We start from the raw sequence: 22,246 nt of genomic DNA, 5'->3' as shown, positions 1-22,246 counted from the left end.
TGCCCAGGGCCCTCTGCCAGCGAATATGTCCTCCCAAGACCACCATTCGCCCACCTGGGACATCACCAACTCCTCCTGCTTGGCACGCTGCTTGGTCCTTTTATGGTGGGATCTTCTGTCACGATCGTTACAGGATGAAGCGGACCAAGGCGCAGCGTGATATGCGTACATTCTTTTATTGCAGTACACAACACGAACCAAAACAACAAAACAAACGATACATGAAGTCCTGGGTTGAACACAAACCTTCCGGAACAAGATCCCACAATAAACATGTGCCAACAGGCCGCATAAGTATGGACCCCAATCAGAGACAACGAGCTACAGCTGTCTCTGATTGGGAACCACCTTGGCCAACATAGAAATACACGAACTAGAACACAACATAGAAAATAACACATAGAAAATCCACACCCTGGCTCAACATATAAGAGTCCCCAGAGCCAGGGCGTGACACTCTTGTTCTCTCCCTTAACCTGTGGGTAAATCGCTACAGATATTATCACTATATTATAAATATAAATACCAATTTTGATATTATAGATTAAATCAATTGGAGAGGCACAATGTACAGTGTTGCAGATCTACAATCTGGCATTGCTGTTCAAATCAAATCAAATGTTATTTGTCACATGCTTCGTAAACAACAGGTGTAGACTAATAGTGAAAAGCTTATTTACGGGCCTTTCCTAACAATGTAGAGAGAAAGAAAATAGAGAAATAATAGAAAAGTAAAACACGTAATAATAATAGAAAAGTAATACAAGTAATAATAGATACACAATGAGTAACAATAACTTGGCTATATACACGGGGTCCTAGTACCAAGTCGATGTGCAGGGGTACGAGGTAATTGAGGTACCTCTTGACTTTTTCCACATTTTGTTACGTTACAGCCTTATTCTAAAATTGATTAAATTGTTTTTTTCCCCTCATCAATCTACACACACAATACCCCATAATGACAAAGCAAAAACAGTATTCAGACTCTTTACTCATCACTTTGTTGAAGCACCTTTGGCAGCGATTACAGCCTTGAGTCTTCTTGGGTATGACGCTACAAGCTTTACACCTGTATTTGGGGAGTTTCTCCCATTCTTCTCTGCAGATCCTCTCAAGCTCTGTCAGGTTGGATGGGGAGCGTTGCTGCACAGCTATTTTCAGGTCTCTCCAGAGATGTTCGATCGGGTTCAAGTCCGGGCTCTGGCTGGGCCACTCAAGAACAGTCAGAGACTTGTCCCGAAGCCACACCTGTGAGGTTCTGGCTGTGAGCTTAGGGTCGTTGTCCTGTTGGAAGGTGAACCTTCGACTCAGTCTGAGATCCTGAGCGCTCTGGAGCAGGTTTTCATCAAGGATCTCTCTGTACTTTGCTCCGTTCATCTTTCCCTTGATCCTGACTAGTCTCCCAGTCCCTGCCGCTGAAAAACATCCCCACAGCATGATGCTGCCACCACCATGCTTCACCGTAGGGATGGTGCCAGGTTTCCTCCAGACGTGACGCTTGGCATTCAGGCCAAAGAGTTCAATCTTGGTTTCATCAGACCAGGGAATCTTGTTTCAAATGGTCTCAGAGTCCTTTAGGTGCCTTTTGGCAAACTCCAAGCGGGCTCTCATGTGCCTTTTACTGAGGAGTGGCTTCCGTCTGGCCACTCTACCATAAAGGCCTGATTGGTGGAGTGCTGCAGAGATGGTTGTCCTTCTGGAAGGTTCTCCCATCGCCACAGAGGAACTCTGGAGCTCTGTCAGAGTGACCATCGGGTTCTTGTCTCAGAACTCTACAGACAATTCCTTCGACCTCATGGCTTGGTTTTTGCTCTGACATGCACTGTCAACTGCGGGACCTTATATAGACAGGTGTGTGCCTTTCCAAATCATGTCCAATCAATTGAATTTACCACAGGTGGACTCCAATCAAGTTGTAGAAACATCTCAAGGATGATCAATGGAAACAGGATGTTCCTGAGCTCAATTTCTAGTCTCAATACAAAGGGTCTGAATACTTATGTAAATAAGGTATTTCTGTTTTTTGCTTTGTCATTATAGGGTATTGTGTGTAGATTGATGAGGGAAAAATAGAATAAGGCTGTAACGTAACAAAATGTGGAAAAAGTCAAGGGGTCTGAATACCTTCCGAATGCACCTGTATATAATACAGTGGGGGGAAAAAGTATTTAGTCAGCCACTAATTGTGCAAGTTCTCCCACTTAAAAAGATGAGAGAGGCCTGTAATTTTCATCATAGGTACACGTCAACTATGACAGACAAATTGAGAGAAAAAAATCCAGAAAATCACATTGTAGGATTTTTAATGAATTTATTTGCAAATTATGGTGGAAAATAAGTATTTGGTCAATAACAAAAGTTTCTCAATACTTTGTTATATACCCTTTGTTGGCAATGACACAGGTCAAACGTTTTCTGTAAGTCTTCACAAGGTTTTCACACACTGTTGCTGGTATTTTGGCCCATTCCTCCATGCAGATCTCCTCTAGAGCAGTGATGTTTTGGGGCTGTCGCTGGGCAACACGGACTTTCAACTCCCTCCAAAGATTTTCTATGGGGTTGAGATCTGGAGATTGGCTAGGCCACTCCAGGACCTTGAAATGCTTCTTACGAAGCCACTCCTTCGTTGCCCGGACGGTGTGTTTGGGATCATTGTCATGCAGAAAGACCCAGCCACGTTTCATCTTCAATGCCCTTGCTGATGGAAGGAGGTTTTCACTCAAAATCTCACGATACATGGCCCCATTCATTCTTTCCTTTACACAGATCAGTCGTCCTGGTCCCTTTGCAGAAAAACAGCCCCAAAGCATGATGTTTCCACCCCCATGCTTCACAGTAGGTATGGTGTTCTTTGGATGCAACTCAGCATTCTTTGTCCTCCAAACACGACGAGTTGAGTTTTTACCAAAAATTTCTATTTTGGTTTAATCTGACCATATGACATTCTCCCAATCCTCTTCTGGATCATCCAAATGCACTCTAGCAAACTTCAGACGGGCCTGGACATGTACTGGCTTAAGCAGGGGGACACGTCTTGCACTGCAGGATTTGAGTCCCTGGCGGCGTAGTGTGTTACTGATGGTAGGCTTTGTTACTTTGGTCCCAGCTCTCTGCAGGTCATTCACTAGGTCCCCCCGTGTGGTTCTGGGATTTTTGCTCACCGTTCTTGTGATCATTTTGACCCCACGGGGTGAGATCTTGCGTGGAGCCCCAGATCGAGGGAGATTATCAGTGGTCTTGTATGTCTTCCATTTCCTAATAATTGCTACCACAGTTGATTTCTTCAAACCAAGCTGCTTACCTATTGCAGATTCAGTCTTCCCAGCCTGGTGCAGGTCTACAATTTTGTTTCTGGTGTCCTTTGACAGCTCTTTGGTCTTGGCCATAGTGGAGTTTGGAGTGTGACTGTTTGAGGTTGTGGACAGGTGTCTTTTATACTGATAACAAGTTCAAATATGTGCCATTAATACAGGTAACGAGTGGAGGACAGAGGAGCCTCTTAAAGAAGAAGTTACAGGTCTGTGAGAGCCAGAAATCTGGCTTGTTTGTAGGTGACCAAATACTTATTTTCCACCATAATTTGCAAATAAATTCATAAAAAATCCTACAATGTGATTTTCTGGATTTTTTTTTCTCAATTTGTCTGTCATAGTTGACGTGTACCTATGATGAAAATTACAGGCCTCTCTCATCTTTTTAAGTGGGAGAACTTGCACAATTGGTGGCTGACTAAATACTTTTATTCCCCACTGTAGCAAAGGATCTGAATACTTATTTAAATGAGGTATTTCTGTTTTTTGTCATTATAGGTTATTGTGTGTAGATTGATGAGGAAAATGTTTTATTTATTAAATTTTAGAATAAGGCTGTAATGTAACAAAATGTGGAAAAAGTCAAAGGGTCTGAATACTTTCCGAATGCACTGTAACTAAATTAACCCATAGACCAATAAGCATGACTGGTCAAATGTATTTACATCGTCTGGTATTTCCAATGAATAGGGTGTCCACCCAAGCAGCCAGCGCCATCAATAAACAAGGGTTATTGGCCAAATGAGCCACATTTACATGCCCTTAAAAACAGTCTATTACAAAACACTATTCCTTGTGTTTCGAATTTCGATCTGTAGCATATGCAAAACTTTATAGCCTATTGTGTTATTGGTATTTACTTTCCTAAAACAATAATTGGCCACCTCACATTCAGCTGTCAGTGATTTGAGCACTAAATGCATCAAGGCATTGCATGCATAGGCCTATAGACTTAGGTGTCCAATGTATGATATTAATATTTAAAAAGTAAATATAAAGGAAGAGAAGCTTACGCCTAGCCCCAGAGAGAGAGAGATATATTTGCCGGAGGCATGCTATGACACCAACATGAATTTATTTATCCTTGTCAGATAGGCTACTGAATCTGCTATACAGATATAGGCGTACAGAAGGAGGCTAATTCGTTAATTTTCTATCTGAATATTTTTTATAAAGAGAAGTATTATATTGTTCGATTATAGGAGTAACTCTGGTAGGCCTAAAACATTCTTCCTCACCTCAAGTTCAACTGTCAGAGTCAGTTGGAGCGCCTGTGCGCACTGCCTTCATATCATAGGCCTGCAGTATAATAGAGGCTAATAGACACACCACACCAAACCCTCACAAACATTTCTAAACTTTATTAAGGTAATATCAAAAGTAAGTCAAGCCATTGTTTATCGGGAAAATACACAACATAACAGTTGGAACTTCATTTGGCCAAAGAAAATGCCTCAACAGAATGGAACAAAACACTTGCGAACTGGTTTAAACCTTCAGAAAAGTTTTGAACAGGCTGTATTGCAGCAATTACCAAGAAAGGCTAGTGCCTACCGTACCCAACAAATGACAGCAAATAGTCTAATGATATGTATTTTACAACAGGCCTTATAACCTATCTTAAACTAAATACAGAACACACAACTTAATTTAGCCAACGAAAATGTCTTCTCAGAATTAAACAAAACACGTTTTGCATAGGCTATTTAAAGAACTGGTTTAGACTAATAAATATGCCTACAATAATAAGAAAAAAATTGGATCCTAGCTTATTAGCAAGTTGCATATTTTTGTGGTATTAAAAAAGATTCCTCTAATGTCTTATATCAGGTAAATAACGTAGCATGCATGAAATGTGTTTAAAAAGGCTTGCCGTGAAACATCACATATTTGTCTCAAAGCACAGCAGGAAGTTGTCATTAAAGGTGGGGCTTCCAAAGATGCAGCACCTATTTATAGCACAGCGTATCCACACTGACTCTGTCACTGCTCCTCAGTGCTGGCACAGAGACATACTCAAAAGGGCATCAACATAATCAAAAGAGCATGCAGGCCCTCTTTTATTGGCAATGATGACGCTCGCTTGTTGCACCATGACATAACATCAGAGGAAGGGTATTTTTTGTCCGATTGAATATGGCTGACACACACACACACATCACCTTCCAGAAAAAGGCACATAATGCGTTTTAATCTGAGGGAAAAGAAGTGTGGATAAATGGATCCTCCAGTAGATTGGGGGAGGGGTGGGATGGGTGAGCGACAGAGAAAAGTGCAGAGAAAGAGAGGACTGCCAGTTTAGCGCTTCCCAAAGGGAGCTGCTTCTAGCTGGGATTAGCCTGCTAATCAGCCAGCCATAGTGACTCATTCTTCTGGAGCCTTTCAACAGGACCAGGGACCATTCAGCCTCCACCACACTGTAACACACTGTACTGTATGTCACAATGCATGCAGGGCTGGCTTAATGCAGGGGCTTACCGGGGCTGAAGCCCCTGGGCCCAGGCCCGTGGGGGGCCCAAGAGGCAGCAGAAAAGTACAAAAATATGTACTGTATATACAGTGGGGGAAAAAAGTATTTAGTCAGCCACCAATTGTGCAAGTTCTCCCACTTAAAAAGATGAGAGAGGCCTGTAATTTTCATCATAGGTACACGTCAACTATGACAGACAAATTGAGAAAAAATGTCTCCAGAAAATCACATTGTAGGATTTTTTATGAATTTATTTGCAAATAAGTATTTGGTCACCTACAAACAAGCAAGATTTCTGGCTCTCACAGACCTGTAACTTCTTCTTTAAGAGGCTCCTCTGTCCTCCACTCGTTACCTGTATTAATGGCACCTGTTTGAACTTGTTATCAGTATAAAAGACACCTGTCCACAACCTCAAACAGTTACACTCCATACTCCACTATGGCCAAGACCAAAGAGCTGTCAAAGGACACCAGAAACAAAATTGTAGACCTGCACCAGGCTGGGAAGACTGAATCTGCAATAGGTAAGCAGCTTGGTTTGAAGAAATCAACTGTGGGAGCAATTATTAGGAAATGGAAGACATACAAGACCACTGATAATCTCCCTCGATCTGGGGCTCCACGCAAGATCTCATCCCGTGGGGTCAAAATGATCACAAGAACGGTGAGCAAAAATCCCAGAACCACACGGGGGGACCTAGTGAATGACCTGCAGAGAGCTGGGACCAAAGTAACAAAGCCTACCATCAGTAACACACTACACCGCCAGGGACTCAAATCCTGCAGTGCCAGACGTGTCCCCCTGCTTAAGCCAGTACATGTCCAGGCCCGTCTGAAGTTTGCTAGAGTGCATTTGGATGATCCAGAAGAGGATTGGGAGAATGTCATATGGTCAGATGAAACCAAAATAGAACTTTTTGGTAAAAACTCAACTCGTCGTGTTTGGAGGACAAAGAATGCTGAGTTGCATCCAAAGAACACCATACCTACTGTGAAGCATGGGGGTGGAAACATCATGCTTTGGGGCTGTTTTTCTGCAAAGGGACCAGGACGACTGATCTGTGTAAAGGAAAGAATGAATGGGGCCATGTATTGTGAGATTTTGAGTGAAAACCTCCTTCCATCAGCAAGGGCATTGAAGGTGAAACGTGGCTGGGTCTTTCAGCATGACAATGATCCCAAACACACCGCCCGGGCAACGAAGGAGTGGCTTCGTAAGAAGCATTTCAAGGTCCTGGAGTGGCCTAGCCAGTCTCCAGATCTCAACCCCATAGAAAATCTTTGGAGGGAGTTGAAAGTCCGTGTTGCCCAGTGACAGCCCCAAAACATCACTGCTCTAGAGGAGATCTGCATGGAGGAATGGGCCAAAATACCAGCAACAGTGTGTGAAAACCTTGTGAAGACTTACAGAAAACGTTTGACCTGTGTCATTGCCAACAAAGGGTATATAACAAAGTATTGAGAAACTTTGGTTATTGACCAAATACTTATTTTCCACCATAATTTGCAAATAAATTCATTAAAAATCCTACAATGTGATTTTCTGGATTTTTTTTCCTCATTTTGTCTGTCATAGTTGACGTGTACCTATGATGAAAATTACAGGCCTCTCTCATCTTTTTAAGTGGGAGAACTTGCACAATTGGTGGCTGACTAAATACTTTTTTCCCCCCACTGTATGAGACTTTAAATTGAGCTCAGGTGCATCCTGTTTCATTTTACATTACATTTTAGTCATTTAGCAGACGCTATTATCCAGAGCGACTTACAGTTAGTGAATACACATATATATTTTTTTATACTGGCCCCCCGTGGGAATCGAACCCACAACCCTGGCGTTGCAAACACCATGCTCTATCAACTGAGCTACATCCCTGCCGGCCATTCCCTCCCCTACCCTGGACGACGCTGGGCCAATTGTGCGCCGCCCATGAGTCTCCCGGTCGCGGCCGGCTGCGACAGAGCCTGGATTCGAACCAGGTTCTCTAGTGACACAGTTAGCACTGCGATGCAGTGCCTTAGACCACTGCGCCACTCAGGAGTACACCTGAGTCCATTGATCATCCTTGAGATGTTTCTACAACTTCATTGGAGTCCACCTGTGGTAAATTCAATTGATTGGAGTCAAGGGGTCTGAAAACTTTCCGAAGACACTGTATGTAACTTATTTATCACACGCATACAGCATACAGACACAGAGCCTTTGAGAGGAAAATGGGTCAGACAGTGCTTTTATAAGCCCAATCATTGAACAACAATTCTAAATGCAATCGCACACAAAATTATTAGCTTCTACAGACAGATTAGTCTTCTCTTTTCAGCAGTAGGCATTTGCTTTCCAAATGGTATCCCTATGTGTTTTCTTGTGCATTTTGAAATTTGACAGATTGACAGCCACAACCAACCATAGAAATATAATTCCCATTCAAATCAGGACTGGCAACCATTGCTAGTGTACCCATGATTTTAAAAGTCAAAGTGCCAGGGTTAAATGTTCCAAAATCCTTCTATAGATTATATGTCTATGGCCAAACTGCAACTAGCTGTTCTATATTTGGCATGCACGTTGCCCAAATTGCAGCCTTCACAACTGTAAGTGCCTGTGATAAAACTTAATCCACAGCTATTTTTTAGAAGCTATTGATCCTCTGTGGCTAAGTTATGCTCTCTGGTGTAGTATTTTGAATTATTTTATTCATATCTGTTCAGACAGGAGTAAGCTAATATCATTTTGGGGAAAATGTACTTTAATAATGTTTATTTATTTTTTATAATTTCAACAAAAGTATTTCAATTTGCAGCACCCCCAGCACCCCTACTTCCCGCGGCTATAAGCAGACTCACACCATAAAATATCACTGCTACAGTTTGGTTTAGACTAGAGAAAATGTTAACCTGTCTGTTTGATGTGTTGATTCTGACACATATTCATATCTCATTCATCTTGTTAGCCTTTTGTTGTTAAAGGGGCAGTGCAGTTATGATATTTCCACACTATGAGGTCGAAATAACACTCCGAAACTGTGAAAAAAATTATAATGCCCTTTTTGTGTAAAAGCTGTTTGGAAAAGAATCCTGGAATTTCAACCTGTTCAGGTGGAATGGAACAGTGTGATCTGATTATAATAGACCAATGTCTGTTCGTCTGGGTAAGGGGGTAGGCTCTAGACCATCCCATCAGCCAATCAGGGCTGTGTATGTAAATATCTTCAAATTTGTTTCCTAACACCCACATGATCAGACTGAGCATTTACATTTTCATGTTTCGCTAAACACACACAGTGACCTATTAGACATACAGTGATGACTTAAAAAATAAAATTACAAAGACTGCATTGGGGGTTTAAGCTAATTATATGAGTGATATTGGAGATGTCGTGGAACATCTCTACATTCTAATTCCACCCATCATTAAAAATGCATGATAGATCTGAGAAATCCAATATATATGCATCATGGAATTAACTGTAAATCTAAAATATCAATTGCAATAGTCAATGAAATAGGAATAGAGAATATAGCTACTGTTCTTACCTAGATAGTTATGCAAAGCATAAGAAGGGCATTGATCATCACACCACTCGTCTTCTTTTAACTTGATCATGTTTTTAGAGAGGAAAAGGCAGGAAAAGGCAGGAACAAAGCGTTTGGGCCGTTTGTATGTTCTCCAGCATCTTAATCTCAACAGGACTCAGGGCTATGAGTCAGGGTGGACTGGACACAACATGCATATTAAAACCGGGGGCTGCCCGTCTTTAAACAAAACTGTGTCTCAGAAATGTGTTTAAAACCTCATTATTTGAACATTTGGATCCATATACTCAACACAACAATGTTTACTGAATGAAACAAAAAGAAAAGGAGCTGCTGCTAGAGACAGTGTGGAGAAAATTGTCTGCATCAACATTAGGAAAAACAATAAAAAGGAGACCCTCTCCAGTCTTGGGCAGATGCTCTGATGTTGAAATGATCTTAAGATGATGAGTAATTGAATGATCTCTCCACCTTCCTCCTCAGGCTCCATTCTTCTGGCCCTCTAATTGTTGGGAACCTGAAAACACAGACTATGGTAAGTTATGTTGTGGTCCCTAGGGGTGGAATTGGAAAATATCACTGAACTCAAACATGTCTAAATGTCACCCCTCAGATTTTCATTATGTGTAACCCCTAATTATTCCCCCCTGATGTCCCCCCTCCCAGCCAGCCTAACCTATAGCCCTGCTCAGTGCAGAGTGAGAGCAGAGTGTCTGGCCCAGAATGTGTCATATCCTCCTGCCTAGAGTGTAAACACAGACTATGGATCTGTTGTTGTCTCACACCCAGTATTGATTGAGTGGCCCACTCTGTAATGCATCCCACTATCTCCCCAGGAGGATCTCATTTTACCCCCAGGTCTGCAGCGCTAGATTAGCCAATCAGGGTACAAAGGTCTTACGTGACATTATTGTACATCTCCAGGCTTTCATGTTTGCATGGCATTTCTCCAGCCTGATTATGTAAATGAGAAAGTTACCAACTGTCTCATTAAATATTGCTCACCGCACTCTGATCAGAACAGATTTACTCAGGCGGAAACCGAGTAGGTGGCATTTGTTTACAAGAGATGAACTACACTTACAACTGGCGATACAGCATCTGTGACATTTGTTTGGCAATATCACTAAAGGCAGGCAGTCTGCCAAGCAACAGTAAGTAACTGACTACTCTCTGCTGTCTTCTCTCTCCTCTGTAGCTATTTACCTGTGCAAGCGCACCATGCAGAACAAGGCCAGGCTGGAGCTAGCTGACTACGAGGCTGTGAGTCCCCTATTCATCTTACTGGAACTGTCATCAGTACACTATCAATACACTACTGACCCTTTAACAGAGGTATCAACTACACAACTACAGATTCTCTCAGATCACGTGCCATGCTGCTGAGCTCTAGTCTATTCCACACTGTATAGGTTTGGTGGTCGGGTCAGAGTGTTGTTTTCTCCACAATTCAAATAGGTCACTTCATTGAATATGTATGACAGATGTTTGCATTGCTCACTTGCCAAGCAGATGCCCTTATTATATGCAAATTACAACAGCCATGATATTACTTGCTGGTTAAGCTGAGCTGGCTAGCTTTATGCAGAAATAGCATTATAGCGATGCAATCAGGGGCGGTGTGTTCAATAGGGCGATATGGGCGACGCACTGCCAAACGGGAAAAGGAAGGGATTTTTTTTCTAATCAATTATATCACGGCAACAGTAGTTATCAGTGTTGTAATCTAGACGTCTGATCTGCCACAGTGCCACTAAATGTCCAATCAGGCTAAAGTCGTGCTTCAAATGCCCCCCCCCCCCCTTTTGGGGCGATTTCAGTCAGGTTGAAAATCGCCCAGAAGTCTGTCATAGACTCCCATGTAAAATCTATTTTTTTCAAATATCAGAGCTTTCAATACAATCTCTATGGGTTTCTGAGGGCTTGCACTTACGCGCTTTCGTCATACGTAACGTAACCATGAACGTAACTAAGAAAAGAGCGGGTAGCCTCATCAATCAATTCACGTACTACTATCAAGATGGCTATAGCGTTCAGTGCAACTCGATTGTCTCTTTGAAATAAGTTACTTTTTGTCGGCGAACAAATCAAGATAAATTGGCAACGAAACAATTAGGACCTCCCAGACCAAATTTAATAATTCAACAGGTTTCTACTAAAGGGGGGAAGTCCTACACCCGAGGATTTTCCAAAAATTGGTACGAACGAAAAACCTGGCTAGCAGGCTGCGATGTAGCTAATGCAGTCTTCTGCTACCCCCTGCTTACTCTTTCACCCTGAAGGCGGCACGGCAGACAGCACCGCTTGGACAGCGACTGGTGTGTAACGGACATGCACCATCTTTCAGGAAAGATTAAGAAACATGAGCTGTCAAAGACCCACATGGATAGCTGTTTGAGATTGTCTGCTTTGGGGAGAGTGAACATTCCCACTCAACTGGATGAGGGATACAGGCTAGCTGTCCGCCGCCACAACGATGAGGTTAGTGTTGATAATCACAAGTTTACTGGAGAACTGAAACTGACAAGGCTGACAAGATAGGACCCTTTTGTCCATTGTTATTGGATAGGAACATAACTTATAACCAGCTCCTGACCTAAATAGATCTTAGCACAACATTTTACTCAACATATCATATTCCATATTCACTATAACAAATATATTTACTACGACATTAGCAAGAACCGCCACATCCTCAGCCGGCTAATCCAGTGTGTGAAGTTTTGCGGAGTGTTTGAGTTAGCTTTGCCGAGGCAAAGATGAAACTGAGGGCTCCACCAACCCTGGTAAGCCAACACTTTTGAGATCAGTCAATAAATGCTTCTGGTATTGACTTATATGCTGCCCCTGTCTTCATGTTGTTGCTGGACATATCTTTTTTAAAATGTGTGTAGGTCACCTAAATCATCAGAAAAATTGCCCCCCCTGAGAATTTTTTCAGGAGCCGCCACTGGATGCAATTACCCAAGAACCTTCACTGGTTTATTCTCACACCTCATGTCTCTATGATTGGGGGGTCTTACAGGAGAACCTGGCTCGACTGCAGAGGGCCTTCGCCAGGAAGTGGGAGTTCATCTTCATGCAAGCTGAGGCGCAGGTCAAGTGAGTGGACAGTAACTAGGCAAAAGAGCACGCACACAACACATTGTGGTTTTGATACTTTGTCTATTGTGCCATATGTCAGTGTATTCCTTATATTTCATGCACTGATGCAGGTGACTATAGAGTCACCAGTTTGCCAGATGCATACCCCTAGGTTACTTTCTAGATGATATTTTATTCATTCACTTTTATCACTGTTCCTTCCACTACATCTCCATCTGCTGGTTGACATTTGTAAACACGATATCAGGACTTGAGAAAAACCTCATTGGTCATGATTATCCTTTCAAATGATTATAGTCTGAGCACTAAGTATTTACTGTAGTTAAGAGCGAATACATTAAGCTCTGTTACATTCAGGGTGAGAGAGAGAAACAGGCCAACCAAGCACTGATCAGTAAATGTCAGTTATGTAAGAGTTGTACCCTACCAGCCAGCGGCCAGACCCCAGATTGCTTGGTGAAGTGACGAAACAGGTTGTGACTTCCACTTTGAGCTTTTACCCTCCTCTAGTCTCTCAGTAAGAGTGACACGTCTGTCTGTGTGCTCAGTATTGACTTGGCTCTGTCCTCTCTCCCCTACCCTCAGGATCGACAGGAAGAAGGACAAGGCTGAGAGGAAGATCCTGGACAGCCAAGAGAGGGCATTCTGGGACGTCCATCGCCCTGTGGTAAGCTGAAGGGTGGTGGTGGTAAGCTGAGAGGAGGAGGTGGTGGTGCTAAGGTCTGAAGGAGGGCTAGAGAGATGGCATGATGAAAGGACAAGGAATGTTACAGTGAAAGTCCCATAGGGCTCCAATGTTAGAACAATAAAGTGTTTTAGTGTTTAGTGGGGCCTGGGTTAGCCTGAATTAGTCTGGATCCTAGTGGGGTTCTCTATTAGCCAACTCCAGTGTTGAATTAAGTCTAGCCTCCAGGCTAGGGAAGGATGTGCCTGGTGACCCACTATAATCTGACCTAGAAACTAACTCTCTCACAGCCAGGCTGTGTAAACACCACAGAGATGGACATTCGCAAGTGCCAGAGAGAGAAGAATCCACAGAGGGTGAAAAAGGTAAGGAAGAAGACTTTTAGTGATGAGTGGTCTCTCTGTTTGTTTATGTATGTATGTATCTGTGTGTGTGTGTGTGGAGGGTGAGTGTATAAGCAACAACAGACATGTATATCCATTCTGTCCCTCTCCAGTCGGTGTATGGGGTTACAGATGACACCCAGACTCAGAGTCCAGTCCACCAGTCCATCCTGTCCCAGCCAGCCAGGAAGCCCACCAGAGAGGACGTTCAGAAGGAGGTAACACACTCTGTGATGCTCCTGACAGGTCATTACTAACACCGTCATTATCCATTATCTCCTGCTGTCTGTCTGTCTGTCTGTCTGTCTCACTCATCAATCATAACGCCAACCCACCTCTGAGTAATGAGCTACTGTCTCATTCTGCCGTCTTTAATTATTTTCTCTCTCAGATTTCCTTCTTGAACATGCAGCTGGACAGACACTGTATGAAAATGTCCAAAGTAGCGGACAGCCTCATGAGCTACACAGAACAGTTCATGGTCTACGATCCTTTAGCGTCAACTGTTGAACCATCCAACCCCTGGATCAGCGATGACATAACCTTCTGGGACCTGGAGGCTAGGTGGGTTCACTGGGGAGGCAGTGTGAGGCACAGGTTGGTGGCACTTGTATTGGGAAGAACGGACTCATAGTAATGGCTGGAATGGAATAAATGGAATGGTAATCGAACATGGCTTCCATGTGTTTGATACCATTCCATTGACTCCATTCCAGCCATTATTATGAGCCGTCCTCCCCTCAGCAGCCTCCGGTGGCGTGAGGCCATAGGCACCATGGACAGACCTAACTAGTCAAACACAATCACTCCTCTAAATGGCTAGTGGGGTCAGGCAGAGGGTTAGTGCTCTCAGGTGCTGGCTCCTCTTTCTTTCCCTATGCACTCCACATTTTAAACAGCATACACACCCACAAGGTATTTGTATTTGTATTTGTATTTATTATTGATCCACATACTCTCCCTGGGGTCCTGCAAAATTAAAGCAATTATACATTTGAAAAACATACAATACATTCATAACAGATTTCACAACATATTAAGTGTGTTCCCTCAGGCCTCTACTCTAATACCGCATATCTATAACACAAAATCCATGTGTACATGTGTGTATAGTGTATATGTTATTGTGTGTTTGTATGCATGTGTCTATGTTTGTGTTGCTTCATAGTCCCTGCTGTTCCTTAAGGTGTATTTTTATCTGTTTTTTAAATCTAATTTTACTGCTGGCATGAGTTACTTGATGTGGAATAGAGTTCCATGTAGTCACGGCTCCATGTAGTCAAGGCATGTACTGTGGGAGCTGTGAGTGTGAGAATAGCATGTACAGCAAATCAGCTCTATGCTAGTTTTGATTGGCACTCTGAGATGCCTCATAGTTGTCTCTCTCCGTTCTTCCCTATGAGCAGCCGGGACCCCAGCCAGCACCGTGTGAAGAAGTGGGGCTTCTCTCTGGAGGAGGCCCTCAAGGACCCAGCGGGACAGGACGCTTTCCTCAAGTTCCTGGAGTCGGAGTTCAGCTCAGAGAACCTCCGGTGAGAGATGGAGCCTTATAGGCTCAGGCAGGCACAGTTCCCAATGATAACATAGTCACTATCTTCTTCCCTTCTACTGTTTCACATCCATTTCTATTCCCCAGGCCTATAGAGGCTTTTGAGTGGCGGTAATGAGATTAAGGGAATGAGTGCTCTGAATGTCCACAAGGGGGCGCTCTCCTCTCCTGGCAGTTTAACATTAGGAAGTGAATGCTGCAGACACTGATCTCTATTGGCTGTGCCCTTCCTGTGCCCCTTGACAAGGTTCTGGTTGGCAGTGCAGGACTTGAAGCGGAGGCCCCTTGAGAACGTGGCAGCCAGGGCCCAGGAGATCTGGCAGGAGTTCCTGGCAGAGGGTGCACCCAGCTCCATCAACCTGGACTCCCACAGCTATGAGCGCACTAGCCATAACCTCAAAGATCCTGGACGATACAGCTATGAGGATGCACAGGTACATATCACAGTCTCCCATATGCACTCAAACACATATGCATGCACGACCACACACACAGTCAAAACTACTGCTACTACTGCACACACATTCAACAACTCACACAAACACATCACATCTGCTGTATAGCTCAGCTGGTAGAGCACGGCGCTTGTAACGCCAAGGTAGTGGGTTCGATCCCCGGGACCACCCATACACAAAAAATGTATGCACGCATGACTGTAAGTCGCTTTGGATAAAAGCGTCTGCTAAATGGCATATTATTATTATTACATCATAATCCCCACCCACACACTGCTGGCTGAGAGGGGGGTGGATGGACAGATGGAGTGAAAGGGAAGTGATTGAATGGTGGTGAAGAAACAATGTTTTTCAGGGTCTAATGGGCCGAGTAATGCCTGTGAAAAGCACATGCATTCATCCTAGATTCCTTAGGTTCAAACTGTATTAGTTTTGTTTGAGGGCAACTGCCTCACGGTGCATGAGCTTCAATGGCTATACGATGGCTCTGTGTTCACTCAGCCCTCTCAGGAGACTCCTTCTTCCCTCCATGTTAGCATGCATGGTTTACTCTCAGCTCCTCCGTTCCCACTCTTACATAATCATCAACTCAACTCTCCCTGCCTCGCTCTCTCTCTCTCTCTCTCACACACACACAATCGCACGCATGCACACACACACACACGGACGCATGCGCACACACACACACACACACACACACACACACACACACACACACACACACACACACACACACACACACACACACACACACACACACACACACACAACGACCATCATCACCACCTCTCCTTCTTCTTTAGGAACACATCTTCAAGTTGATGAAAAGTGACAGCTATGCACGCTTCCTGAGATCCAACATCTATCAGGACCTCCTGCTAGCCAGAAAGAAGCTGGTGAGCTGTAACTAACCCCTACTCAGTCACACCTTCACCATCGTAAAACTGTGATATTATGCATTTAATAAATATGTTTGAAAGCACACAGCCACCGCTTCTGGCTTCATGGCCTAAAATGTAACCTGTGGTTTGCCTTGACACTTTTCTAATCTTCCCTCTTCCCTTCCCCTCCCCATGCCGCTCAACGTTTTCTACCCCCACACCATGCTGCCCCTAGTCGCAGACAGAGAGTGAGCAGGGCCGCCGTACCTCCCTGGAGAAGTTCACCCGCAGTGTGGTAAGTCACCAGGAACTGGGGCTGTATCACGGGCACGCAACCTAATGAAGATCTTTTTCAAGTTCAAAATGATTATATAGGCTAGTAGGGCAGAGTTATTTTGCTGGTATTTCTTACCATTTTAAGGACAGGTAAGTGCTCAACATGTTGGCAGGGATAGCTAGTCTAAGTACTTTCTTGGCACAGCATTGTACACAGACTGCATGATTTTTCAGAAACTCAGCCAGTAAAGGTTGTTTCCATTTTCCAGGGCAAGTCGTTGACGGGCAAGCGGCTGACAGGGCTGATGCAGTCATCCTGACACTGCCTGGGCTGGAAGGGCACAGACAGACACCCCTGGAGGCGTCATGACAATGCGGGGAGACGGGCGCTGCTGGGGTGGGCCGCTCTGCTCTGGAGGGTCACAGACAGCACCATGCAGCGCTGGGATTAGGACTACTCACAGAACCACGGACCATGCCAGCGAAGGGGGGGGGGCCTTGACCCACTCACCACATGGCATGCACACAGTACAAGCACATACAGTAGGGCTACATACAAGCTCAATGAGTCATAGTGGGACATATACAGATATACATATATACAGTACAGTCTGCCCACACTAGGCAGTCAGCAATAAGGACAGCAGGAGAACACTTTTATGTTCTGTATTTAACAAATATTTTTTTTTTTATATATCTTTATCTATTTATCTTTATCTAAATCTGTATCATATGTTTTCTTATACAGTACACCGTATAATCCTATTTACATTTTACATTTAGTTACCGATGGAAACTTAAAACCTATTATTTTTGCAGTGATTGGGAATATATTTTTGTTTGCCCATAAATTTAAGGAAATTCTCCATGTTTTATTACATTCCAGGAGTAGGCATAAGGGCTTGATAGAGAATCTACAATTAATCATAGCATGTTTCATCAAATTGTGTTTGTTTAGAATTCATGCTATGGTTGGATTTGTATTTATTGAAAGCATGTAGTCCAATTGAGGTCATAGGCCTATTTTTCAAAGGAGACCTGGCCAAGAAAGCTCTAGTATTCAACACAGACAATCATACACTCAAGAGAACACCTACCATTTGATTAAATCAATATAGATAGCTACAGTGACGGAAAAAAAGTATTTGATCCCCTGCTGATTTTGTAAGTTTGCCCACTGACAAAGACATGATCAGTCTATAATTTTAATGGTAGGTTTATTTGAACAGTGAGAGACAGAATAACAACAAAAAAATCCAGAAAACACATGTCAAAAATGTGAGCTCCCTCCACAGATTTTCTATGGGATTAAGGTCTGGAGACTGGCTAGGCCACTCCAGGACCTTAATGTGCTTCTTCTTGAGCCACTCCTTTGTTGCCTTGGCCGTGTGTTTTGGGTCATTCATGCTGGAATACCCATCCACGACCCATTTTCAATGCCCTGGCTGAGGGAAGGAGGTTCTCACCCAAGATTTGACGGTACATGGCCTCGTCCATCGTCCCTTTGATGCAGTGAAATTGTCCTGTCCCCTTAGTAGAAAAACACCCCCAAAGCATAATGTTTCCACCTCCATGTTTGACGGTGGGGATGGTGTTCTTGGGGTCATAGGCAGCATTCCTCCTCCTCCAAACACGGCGAGTTGAGTGATGCCAAAGAGCTCGATTTTGGTCTCATCTGACCACAACACTTTCACCCAGTTCTCCTCTGAATCATTCAGATGGTCATTGGCAAACTGTAAATGTGCTTTCTTGAGCAGGGGGACCTTGCGGGGGCGGCAGGATTTCAGTCCTTCACGGCGTAGTGTGTTACCAATTGTTTTCTTGGTGACTATGGTCCCAGCTGCCTTGAGATCATTGACAAGATCCTCCCGTGTAGTTCTGGGCTGATTCTTCACCGTTCTCATGATCATTGCAACTCCACGAGGTGAGATCTTGCATGGAGCCCCAGGCCGAGGGAGATTGACAGTTATTTTGTGTTTCTTCCATTTGCGAATAATCGCACCAACTGTTGTCACCTTCTCACCAAGCTGCTTGGCGATGGTCTTGTAGCCCATTCCAGCCTTGTGTAGGTCTACAATCTTGTCCCTGACATCCTTGGAGAGCTCTTTGGTCTTGGCCATGGTGGAGAGTTTGGAATCTGATTGATTGATTGCTTCTGTGGACAGGTGTCTTTTATACAGGTAACAAGCTGAGATTAGGAGCACTCCCTTTAAGAGTGTGCTCCTAATCTCAGCTCGTTACCTGTATAAAAGACACCTGGGAGCCAGAAATCTTTCTGATTGAGAGGAGGTCAAATACTTTTTTCCCTCATTAAAATGCAAATCAATTTATAACATTTTTGACATGCGTTTTTCTGGATTTTTTGTTGTTATTCTGTCTCTCACTGTTCAAATAAACCTACCGTTAAAATTATAGACTGATCATTTATTTGTCAGTGGGCAAACGTACAAAATCAGCAGGGGATCAAATACTTTTTTCCCTCACTGTATAAAGCTTGAAAACCCAGTCCCTTATGGAAAATCTCAATAATGTCGTTGATGATGAGTCTCTGAATCAGTGATTTCAGCCTTATTTAGTATTTTACACGGCACCAAGTTCAAAGTTTAGTTTTAATGTCACATGCACAAGTACAGTGAAATGCCTTTCTTGCAAACTTAAAACCCAACAATGCAATAATCAATAACAATGTGATACATGGTGTTTCCGTGTTATCCTGCACCTACTCAAGCAGATACATTCCAAATAAATGCCACCAGTCACAGAGCTATTTAAGTGACATTCACACACCTTACAGGCACCTAATGAAAATAGCCCTGCATCACTACCACTTTGCAATGTCACCACAATGTCATCTAATGGAAAGTTAACACCATGCACAACCTCAGTGGGCCAATGTGGCCTGGCATGCCCTAACAGGAGGACTGTGGCAGGAATATTTATTTGGATGTCGAATCATGTCATCACCCCGCAATCACAGGGATCCTATATCACTTAACAGCCCAAGAGATGCAGTTCAATTTAATACTAGCCTTCTTGTTGCATTAATGTCAATGTAAACCATGACTTACATGCTCAGTCATTAATCCATAGTCCTCTTTTTGGGTCAGAGAGATGTGCATGTATACTCATCATGTCATGTGTTGCAAGCCATTGTTTTATTTGCCAAACAGTGTGCATGCTTGCTAGGGAAAATGTGAAATGAAGTTTAGGGAGTCTGAGCTGGGGAGTAAAGGTCACGTGCACAGCCACCCAGCAGGCTGCCGCTGCCGCCGCCGCCGCCTTCTTCTTCTTCTTCCAACCAAAAGGGAAATGACCTCGATCTCCACCACTGAACAGAACAGGAGCATCCCTGCTGAAAGGACATAAACCCACAGGATGCACCTGACTGATATCATATGGCATCCACATCCACATCCACATCCACATCCACCCCTGGAACTGGAACATTGCTCTTCTGCTCTCCCAGTCCTGAGATAGAGGAGGGTATCATTCACAGCACAACAGCTCCCTCGTGTGGTAAGGGTGGCATATGATCAACTGCCAGAGTCAATATTACTAAAGACAAATACTGAGAGAATTACAGAATTTAAATTATTTAAGTCCAAATTAATTTATAGTTGCTGCCATGCAATGTACAGGTTGATATTTATATGATTATCATAAACGAAACCTCTTGACTATAAGGTAGAAATGCTTAATGTATTGAGGGATAGTTCACCCAAATTACAAAATGACATATTGGTTTCCTTACCCTGTAAGCAGACAAGGTATGACAGAAATACATGCTTTGGTTTAGTTTCCCTGGCACTGTTTCCAAATGCTAACATTTTCGCATTTGAGGCAGAAATCCCACAGGTTGACATTTATTGTCATGAATCTTGCCCTGGAAGCAGAATGGAGCAATTTCCACTGGCTAGGCCAGCATTTGGAAACCGTGCCACCACTGCCAGGGAAACTAAACCAAAGCATGGATTGCTGTCATACCTTGTCCATAGACTGCTTGCAGCGTAAGGAAACCAATGTGTCATTTAGTAATTTGGGTGAACTATCCCTTTAAATAATATTGTCTGCACAAACACAATAGCAGTGTGTGTGTACAGAGTGCATTGTATATCAATTGGCTATATAGATTTTCATTATCTAAAAGCACATTTACAGTACTATGCATGTAACATATCCAGGGCATTTGTGCTTCTAGTTTCTCAATCAGCAAAATGACTATTATCACTCTAAAAGACCCATGCACCTGATATCTTGTGTGCACTAAATAATAAAACCTTGGGACCTCCGTCTACATGGTGTCCGCCTCTCATTTACAGTAGCATATGTGGTACCCAGTTAATAGCATATTGGTAACCAGTTAGTAGCATATTGGTAACCAGTTAGTAGGATATTGGTAACCAGTTAGTAACATATTGGTATCCAGTTAGTAGCATATGTGGTACCCAGTTAGTAGCATATTGGTAACCAGTTAGTAGTATATTGGTAACCAGTTACACTTATAACTGGGTAATAACGTAATTGCTACAATAGCAGCAATGGTGTTAAATAGGACTGCAGGAAAACATCCCCAAACATCCGGAGTGGGCGGAGTCTCATTCTTTATTTTCTTTCATTACAATAAAAATAGTTTAACAAACAAAGACGTCATTCTCTCGATTTTAGTTATTTACAGTTTAAGATAAAATGACCGGTCAAGTCCATTTCATCTGTTCTTGGCTCCATTCCAACCCCTGCTCTCCCCGCTAACTCAGAAAGGCTTGCTGAGAGCTCTTGGGTTATTGCAGTCTTTGACGAGGTATACAGGCTATGCAATATTATATGATTGGTGATGATGACACTTGTTTCTATACAGACATCACTGACTTTAATGAGTGTTGTTTGGAAGTGTACCATGCTAGACCCGTTTGTTAGAGGAAGTCACCAGTGAAAGAAAACGTTAACCATAAACCACACAGCTGACTCCAGGGGGGTTAATACAGTGAGACCTTAATTTGATCACTCTTTTGCTGCTGAGAATTTGCAGATGAGCTTTGTCATAAATTCATTGAAAACCTGCACTAACAGTTATATTAACAATATTCCACTTTTCATGTAGCCTCATTTTGACTAGCTAATAGCCTGACCACCCATCAAGCAAACATTATAGACTAAACATTCAAATCCTGTTGCTGTAGAATTATTTTTCTGTGACAATACAGGTCAAATTAAGATCCTATCAGTACCAGGTTGTTATTCCAACATGACTTACTCAAGACCTTTCAGAGGTTACCATGTAATTGATGGGGAGGTTGCTGATTACCAAAATAATTCTCCATAAAAAATAAATAGAAACTGTGGATGAAAGTGTCCCTGAGGGAATTCAGTGTTTAGAATGTGTATTGTAAGTGAGTGTCTAATGTGTCAACATTTAAGACTTTCCTTTCTATTTCAATGCCATCTTGCATTTTTGGGTTATTTTAGCTAATGGAACAACAACTTGCTCATATGACCATGTGACAGATATACAGTACATCCAACACGTTTTTGGCTCAATATCCCAAGCACCCTTTGCACTTCATAAAGTATCTATGCCTAATATAGCACTCAAAT

The 22,246-nt window shown here is 43.0% G+C and overlaps 1 protein-coding gene across 2 annotated transcripts in view; it reads left to right on the top strand.

Annotated features, from left to right (window-relative positions):
- The window catches only part of LOC121539262 (regulator of G-protein signaling 6-like), a 101,835-nt gene extending 84,012 nt beyond the window's left edge, over nucleotides 1–17,823 (top strand). For both annotated transcript variants that reach the window (XM_041847623.2, XM_041847622.2), the window contains exons 6-17: nucleotides 9,804–9,855; nucleotides 10,519–10,583; nucleotides 12,346–12,422; nucleotides 13,011–13,092; nucleotides 13,401–13,475; nucleotides 13,607–13,711; nucleotides 13,885–14,057; nucleotides 14,900–15,025; nucleotides 15,290–15,476; nucleotides 16,301–16,393; nucleotides 16,614–16,673; nucleotides 16,924–17,823. In XM_041847623.2, the coding sequence (XP_041703557.1) occupies nucleotides 9,804–9,855; nucleotides 10,519–10,583; nucleotides 12,346–12,422; nucleotides 13,011–13,092; nucleotides 13,401–13,475; nucleotides 13,607–13,711; nucleotides 13,885–14,057; nucleotides 14,900–15,025; nucleotides 15,290–15,476; nucleotides 16,301–16,393; nucleotides 16,614–16,673; nucleotides 16,924–16,974 (1,146 nt within the window). In that variant the 3' untranslated portion in view covers nucleotides 16,975–17,823. The remainder of the gene's footprint in view (nucleotides 1–9,803; nucleotides 9,856–10,518; nucleotides 10,584–12,345; nucleotides 12,423–13,010; nucleotides 13,093–13,400; nucleotides 13,476–13,606; nucleotides 13,712–13,884; nucleotides 14,058–14,899; nucleotides 15,026–15,289; nucleotides 15,477–16,300; nucleotides 16,394–16,613; nucleotides 16,674–16,923) is intronic.
- The last annotated feature ends 4,423 nt before the right edge of the window (nucleotides 17,824–22,246 follow it).

Source organism: Coregonus clupeaformis, chromosome 25 (assembly GCF_020615455.1).
Source record: "Coregonus clupeaformis isolate EN_2021a chromosome 25, ASM2061545v1, whole genome shotgun sequence".
NCBI classification, from domain to species: Eukaryota; Metazoa; Chordata; class Actinopteri; order Salmoniformes; family Salmonidae; genus Coregonus; species Coregonus clupeaformis.
Note: the sequence above shows the minus strand (reverse complement) of the source record. Positions and strands in the feature narration are given on the sequence as shown.